Source organism: Bison bison, unplaced genomic scaffold (assembly GCF_000754665.1).
Source record: "Bison bison bison isolate TAMUID 2011002044 unplaced genomic scaffold, Bison_UMD1.0 scf7180017864331, whole genome shotgun sequence".
Taxonomy (NCBI): domain Eukaryota; kingdom Metazoa; phylum Chordata; class Mammalia; order Artiodactyla; family Bovidae; genus Bison; species Bison bison.
Window position 1 is genome coordinate 9662789 of NW_011494903.1, and position 7828 is coordinate 9670616.

The window sequence follows — 7828 nt, forward strand, 5'->3', positions numbered from 1 at the left end:
TGGTTCTCTTTTTTTCTGCCTGACCAGTTCATACTTAGCACTCTTAAGCCCAGCCCTGGTGTCATACTTGCTGAAGCTATTCCTAACTGGATCAGGTTAAAGGGTAGTGGCTCCTTTCATTTACATTCCCAAAATACTCTGTTAACACATTGTACTATAGTAATGTGTCAGTCAGTTCAGTCGCTCAGTCATGTCCGACTCTGCGACCCCATGAACTGCAGCACGCCAGGCCTCCCTGTCCATCACCAACTCCCAGAGTCCACCCAAACCCATGTCCATTGAGTCAGTGATGCCCTCCAACCATCTTATCCTCCGTCGTCCCCTTTTCCTCCTGCCCTCAATCTTTCCCAGCATCAGGGTCTTTTCAAATGAGTCAACTCTTCTCATCAGGTGGCCAAAGTATTGGAGTTTCAGCTTCAACATCAGTCCTTCCATGAACACCCAGGACTGAACTCCTTTAGGATGGACTGGTTGGATCTCCTTGCAGTCCAAGGGAGTCTCAAGAGTCTTCTCCAACACCACAGTTCAAAAGCATCAATTCTTTGGTGCTCAGCTTTCTTTATAGTCCAACTCTCACATCCATACCTGACCTTAAATTATTGACACCTCAAAGACAACCACACTGTATTATTATGTTACTAGAACTTAGGATGGTGCCCAGTTCCATGGCAAAGGGATATTTAAGCATGATTTAGGCTTCAGTTCAGTCGCTCAGTCGTGTCTGACTCTGCAACCCCATGAATCGCAGCACGCCAGGCCTCCCTGTCCATCACCAACTCCTGGAGTTCACTCAAACTCATGTCCATTGAGTCAGTGATGCCATCTAGCCATCTCATCCTCTGTCGTCCCCTTCTCCTCTTGCCTCCAATCCTTCCCAGCATCAGGGTTTTTCCAATGAGTCAATTCTTCACATGAGGTGGCCAAAATACTGGCGTTTCAGCTTCAGCATCACCCAGGACTGATCTCCTTTAGGATGGACGGGTTGGACCTCTTTGCAGTCCAAGGGACTCTGAAGAGTCTTCTCCAGCACAATGGTTCAAAAGCGTCAATTCTTTGACACTCAGCTTTCTTCACAGTCCAACTCTTATATCCATACATGACCACTGGAAAAACCATAGCCTTGACTAGATAGACCTTTGTTGGCAAAGTAACATCTCTGCTTTTTAATATGCTGTCTAGGTTGGTCATAACTTTTCCTTTCAAGGAGTAAGCGTCTTTTAATTTCATGGCTGCAATCACCATCTGCAGTGATTTAGGCTTAGACACTACTATTTCAGGTACTTGCTCTTTACTTTTTAGGTACTTGATGTTATAAGAGCCATGGTGAGGACAGAGAGGACCACTGAATATTATGAGAGAAAGAATGGGGAGATTGAGACATGTATTTCATTAATAGCATAAAAAAACCAAATGGTTTCTATGGTTCTTCAAAATTCTCATCTATTGTATGTCAAGCAGGAGTTTGTTGGTAGGAAAGATCAGAACTTGATCTAGAGATCTAGTATCAGTTCATACATTATACAAGAAGAATATTAAAATTACTGTAATTCTTTTATGTTCTAGGTGGTAATAAGCTGCAGTCAACAGGAAGTAAAACAGAAGACTTAAAAGGAACTGAATGTGTTAAAAACACCCCTGTCACTTCTGTACCAATTCCAGAAGTAAAGCCAGACACAGTGTCAGAACCAGTCACACCTGCGTCTCTTGCTGCTTTGCAGAGCGACGTGCAGCCAGTGGGCCATGATTATGTGGAGGAGGTATTGATTTGAGAATACTCCTGTTGTGAGATTAGATAGGAAAGACGTGTGTCACTTTGTCACAAGTGTGCTTTACATGTAAAATTTAATTATATTTTAGGTTTAGATTACTTATAAAGGGATATTGAAGGGATCTTTGTTGAAGGTTTTGTGTTGTTTTTTTTTAAGCCTACCCTTTGAGCTTGCCTAAGTGACATCACAATTTTTTTGTTAACTTTTCTCTTTCCCTGCTGACACCATCACTGTAGTATGTAAAGTAACTTTCTGTTCATTTGGCAGGCCTTCTTTTAACATAACCCTTCTACTGTGCTGAACATAAAAAGTAAAAAAAAAATAGTGAACAGCAGAAATGACAAAGAAAGCAAATACTTCTTTCTGAACAGTTTTGTGTGTAAAATTTAGATTGCTGATTTAACAGATGACTATTTATTTGATTTCTCAAGCTGATTAGAAAACTATTCCTGTTTTACAAAATAACTTAGTAAATGGAGGATAAGGAAGTTAAGGAAGTATCAGAAGGGACTTGATAGATATTTGCTGTTAGTGGAAAGACAAACATACAGTGGTGTAGCCCTATTCTGCTTTTGCTGTATTATAGAACAGTTGAACAGAACAAGTTCTCTAAATTTCCGTGTCTACATCTGTAAAATTTGGGTATCTCCCAGTGAAGATGTGAAGCTTAGATCAAATAAAGTACCTAAGCACAGTGCCTAGCATATTGTGGATTTTTGGCAAATATTTATTTGTTCCTTCATCCTTTTCCATCAAGAAAAATTACTTCTTGAATTCTTTGTTTACAAGATGGAAAACTGGGCTGTGTAGTTTATAAGTCATTCGCATGCAGTTTTAATTTAAAGTTACAGGTCTTGGGAATTTCCTGGCAGTCCAGTGGTTAGGGCTCCTTGCTTCCACTTCATTGGGCTTGGGTTTCATCCCTGGTCAGGGAACTAAGATTCCACAATGCCAGGATTTTAGACATTCAAAGGTTAATAAACTTCTAAATAAATAATAAACCTTTAGCTGTTATTAAGACTTGGTTGTCTCAAAAAAAAGTACAGCCAGAACATCTGGCCAGAATACTTAATCACCAGTAATACTGGTTAGGTAATCTTAACTTCAGAGGATTGTGTTTAGAACCAATCTTTAAAACTTGCTGAAGTTTTAATAGCTTTTAATAGCATTCTAGTCTACTTGTCTTCCTAACTGGTTGTGCAGTTAGAAAAAAATCGACATTGGTTTTCAATAAAGTTGTACATGTATAAAGTCTTGGGCTTTGTAGAAATAAATGAGAATAATGCCTTTAATCATCTTTAGCTCCATTTCCAAGAACAGTACCTGGCAGGAGCAGGTATTCAATAAATATTTTTTCAATAATTGAAGGTGTCTATTGCATTAAAATCTAAATGTTTACATATAGAGGAAGTTTAACTATAAGAGCCAAATACATAGTAACACATCTTGCATTGTACAGTTAAAAATTCTAACCCTGTTCATTTCTGTAGATTATCCTCTTTAAAAAGTATAGACATTGCTCCTTCCCCCTTTTCTAACTTCAAATTCTGAAAGTTATTTACAACTCATGAGATGGGTTTATAATTGAAATCTTCACCTGAGACATTCCTGTTGTGATTTCTTGACTTTTTTTTTTCCCCTGACATCAAGGTACGAAATGATGAAGGAAAAGTGATTAGATTCCATTGCAAATTATGTGAGTGCAGCTTTAATGATCCCAATGCTAAGGAGATGCATTTAAAAGGACGAAGACACAGACTTCAATATAAAGTGAGGAAAATTTCAGCTATTTTTCTCTTTCTCTTTTTATATAGCTTGGAACATTCTAGATGCAAAAATAAAGCATCTAAATATAACTCCCTAAGTCCATGAACTCCCACTCTAAGATTGGCATGTCATGTCTCACTTAGAGAGTCAGATGTTTAGTTTTTATTGATTAGTTATACTTAGGGCTTTCCCTGGTGCCTCAGATGGTAAAGAATCTGCCTGCAATGCAGGAGACCCAAGTCCGATCCCTGGGTCTGAAAGATTTCCTGGAGAAGGGCATGGCAGCGTACTCCATTGTTCTTGCCAAAGAATTCCATGGACAGAGGAGCCTTATGGGCTACAGTCCTTGGGGTCACAGAATTGGACACAACTGAGTACCTATCACTTTTGTTATACTTAAGAAGAAGCAGTGTAGTCATTTTTCATTATTTCTAGTGGCAAAATAAAACTGACATTACTTGGATCAAGTAATCATGTAAAAATAGTTGCTTCAAAGGAAGTGTTTGAAAGAAATGTCAGGTCTCCAGTTTCCTTTATCTTGGCAGAATTTGCATTAAAGTGAATTTTGAGATGAGGAATTCTTCATTGAAAACACTTCCAAGTAATAAGTTAAATCTAAATACTGTATTTAAAGTTTTTAATTAGATTGGACTTATGCACTAGATTCATGTTTTCTAAACACAGAAGTGGTGGAGATTAAAAATAATTTGTTAAGGGGCAGTAATACTTCTATATGAAAAAAAGTTTTTAACCCCACACTCAGATATCTAGAAACATTTATATACAAACAAACAAAGGAATACTAAATACCCATCAGTCTCCTAAGGATTTCTTTTATTGGTTAACACTAAATTAAGTACTTTTTGCATACTAGAAGAACAAAGAATTTTGGGGATGGGAAGGAAGAAAGAATGTTTATGAATGTATTTTGAGTTTTTCTCTGATTCAACTTATTTTACTACATTTACTCTTATAATTTGCAAATAAAAGCCTCTGATGAAAGAATATATGGGATTGTATGATTTAAGATATGTGTAGATTGTTGGAAGGATTGCTGGTTTTTCAGACATCTTATCTATGTTAACAGAAAAAAGTAAATCCAGATTTGCAAGTAGAAGTAAAGCCCAGTATTAGAGCAAGAAAGATTCAAGAAGAGAAAATGAGAAAGCAAATGCAGAAAGAGGAGTACTGGCGAAGAAGAGAAGAGGAAGAACGCTGGAGAATGGAAATGAGGTAGTATTTTTAACTTTTAGTACCATCATAGGTGATTTAGACTTTCTAAGAAACTTAGCTCTTCTGAGTATGTGAGTCCCATTCAGAGCAATCCAATTTATTTGAAATATTTTTAGTTTTCACTTGTGAGGGAGACAACTAGGTCTAGGAAAGAAATGCATTAAAGTTAAGTTACTGGCTATTCTGATATTTGACCATGTCCTTGGTATTAGGACTTATTTTGGAAATAATATCTTTTATATATTTAAATACATAAATAGTTTAATATAAATAAATGCCTCAATTTAAAATAAGCAAAATAGAGCATTTGGTTACATGATAAAAAATATCCTAAATATAAGATTGAGTAGATTCTAGACATTAATAATGTGTGGAGTTTGTTTTAAAAACTTTAGAGGCTACAGGAAAGGATAAATGAGAAAATATGTTCAATAGATACAAAAATGTTTAGTTTTATTGATATAAAACTGACATATCTTTAAGTGGCACAATTCGTTGGTTTTATTCACAGAGTTGTGCAGTTACCAGCACAGTCAATTTTATAACATTTTTATGACCCACAAAAGAAACCACAAACCCATTTAGCAATCAATATCTATTTCCCCACCAGCTCCTCCCTCTACTCCTGGGCAACCACTAATAAACATCTTATTAGATTGCCTGTACTGGAGATTTCATATAAATGGAATCATAAAACATATTGACTTTTGTGTCTGGCCACTTTTCACTTAGCATGATGTTTTCAAGGTTCATGCATGTTATTGCATATATCAGTACTTTATTTTTTATGCATGCATAATATTTCATTACATAAATGTGTCATATTTTATTTGTTTATCAATTGATGGACATTTGTGTTATTTCCACTTTTGGGTTATGAATACTGCTGCCATAAGTGTTTGTGTACAAGTTTTTGTAACACACTTTTTTTCCTTTACATACCAATTTGTTTAAAAAGCTAAAATTATTTTCCATGGGTATGTAATACTTTTTTGTGAAGATGTAGTATTTTCTTTATAACCTGTTGCATATATTTTTAGGTATTTAGAGTTTTTTTAATAGTATTTCCCTATTGTTATTATTACATTGACCAACCTTGAGGCAATATTATTGCATAAATCACTATCAGTTGACACTAATCAAATCCCAGAAGCAAAAATGTTTGACAGATACCTGTACTTTTGCCTGTGCTAGATAGTTTAACTTAGTGATCCTCAAACCTTTTGGTCTCAGGATCTTTTATAACTCAATAATTATTTTTTAATATAAATTTATTTATTTTAATTGGAGGCTGATTATTTTACAGTATTGTAATAACTCAATAATTATTGAAGATTCTGAAGAGTTCTTGTGTATGTAGGTTATAGGCTGTCAACATTGTATTAGAAATGAAAACTGAGAAGTTTTAGTATTTATGAACTTATTTTTATATAACTTTGTATTTGTTTAAATGTAGTTAAATATTAATAATTATATTAAATCAGGTGTATTTATTAATATAATAATGGTAAATATAATATGCTAACTATAATTGTTTTTCCTCCATAAAAATGACATTGTTTTACATTTTTGCAGATCTCTTTAATGTCTAGCTTAAGGCAGCCTGATTCTCTTTCTGCTTCTGTACTCAACAGGTTGTGATAACACGTTTTGCCTCTGGATAACTCCACTGTAGACTCATAGGAGAAAGAGAATAGAGAAGGCAAATATTATTTTGAGAGTAACTTTGATATTATGATGGAGAAAGAAATGGCAACCCACTCCAGTGTTCTTGCCTGGAGAATCCCAGGGACGGTGGAGCCTGGTGGGCTGCCGTCTATGGGGTCACACAGAGTCGGGCACAACTGAAGCGACTTAGCAGCAGTAGCAGTTGATATTATGAATCCCCCTGAAGGTGTCTCAAGGACTACCTAGACTACCCAGGCCACACTTTGAGGGATGCTCCTATAATTTATTAAAATATCTGCCTGTGAGAAATAGAAACATGAAAGCCAGTTTTATTTCAAGTTTGTATTGCTGGCAAATTAAATTTTTATTTCATGCTTAATCACTTAAATTTCTTTTGTGGTGAATTGCCTATTCATTTGTTAACTTACCTGTTAACAGATTTGTACAGACACTTCTTATAGCTATTAACCCATTAACATGTTGTCTTTAATCTTTACTGTTGTTTATGTATCAATTTTTATTTTTTATGTATTTAAATTTAACTTTGTTCTTATGAAATTTCTGTCTTTGTAATGCACTGGCAATTTTTCTCTATACTTAGATTATGCAGTTATTTTCTCTTTTACTGCTATATCAAATATTTATTAAGGACTTACTGTATGCCAGGAAGTAGCATATAGTGTGTTAGGCACTATAGTATACTATGTTTACCCAGTATGAATTGGTAAAGAATCAGTATTTAAATATGCCCTTATGTAAGCTAAACATCATTAGTAATAATAGAATATTCAAAACTAGAATGAACATGGTTTTCCAGAGCCTTCAAGCTGTTGTTATTCATTTTCTCTCATGACCTGAATAAAATTAGAAGTATGATTCTATCTGTCCTAAATTGGATGACCCAGAAAGCACTGCTTATTCCTGACCTGAAGAAATTGATGGTTTCTACAGTACTACTTGAGAAGCATACTTCTTTCTTACATTTTGTATTAAATGAATTTGTCTAGTAAAAATTTATTGTTAACAAAAATTTGCTATAAAGACACGACTGCCTGGGGAGTTATTAGTATCCTAGTTTGAAGCTGAAGGCAAAGATAGAACTGAGAGGGGGAGAGTCATGTGGTGAAAAATTAGATTCCAAAAATATTGACCATTAAAACAGGCTGCATGCTAACTGCCCACCAAGTTCAGCCCGTGGGTGTTTTATTTGGTGCCCATAGTATTTTTTGGACACCAACATGAATCAGCATTTAAAGACCATGAGATTTCACAAAAGTCCTGGTTGACCTTAGGATAACCATCTGGTATTCCCTTGTGACAGTAATTAATAGCTGTGTGGCCCTCTTGTCTAGCCAGAGCACGTGCTTTCCTTCTTTACCATACTTCCCATC

General features: G+C 35.3%; 1 protein-coding gene across 2 annotated transcripts in view; it reads left to right on the forward strand.

Moving 5' to 3' along the window:
• Window positions 1-7828, forward strand: part of ZFR (zinc finger RNA binding protein) — a 61884-nt gene that overhangs the window by 23482 nt on the left and 30574 nt on the right. For both annotated transcript variants that reach the window (XM_010853838.1, XM_010853837.1), the window contains exons 8-10: window positions 1564-1757; window positions 3420-3539; window positions 4624-4769. In XM_010853838.1, the coding sequence (XP_010852140.1) occupies window positions 1564-1757; window positions 3420-3539; window positions 4624-4769 (460 nt within the window). The remainder of the gene's footprint in view (window positions 1-1563; window positions 1758-3419; window positions 3540-4623; window positions 4770-7828) is intronic.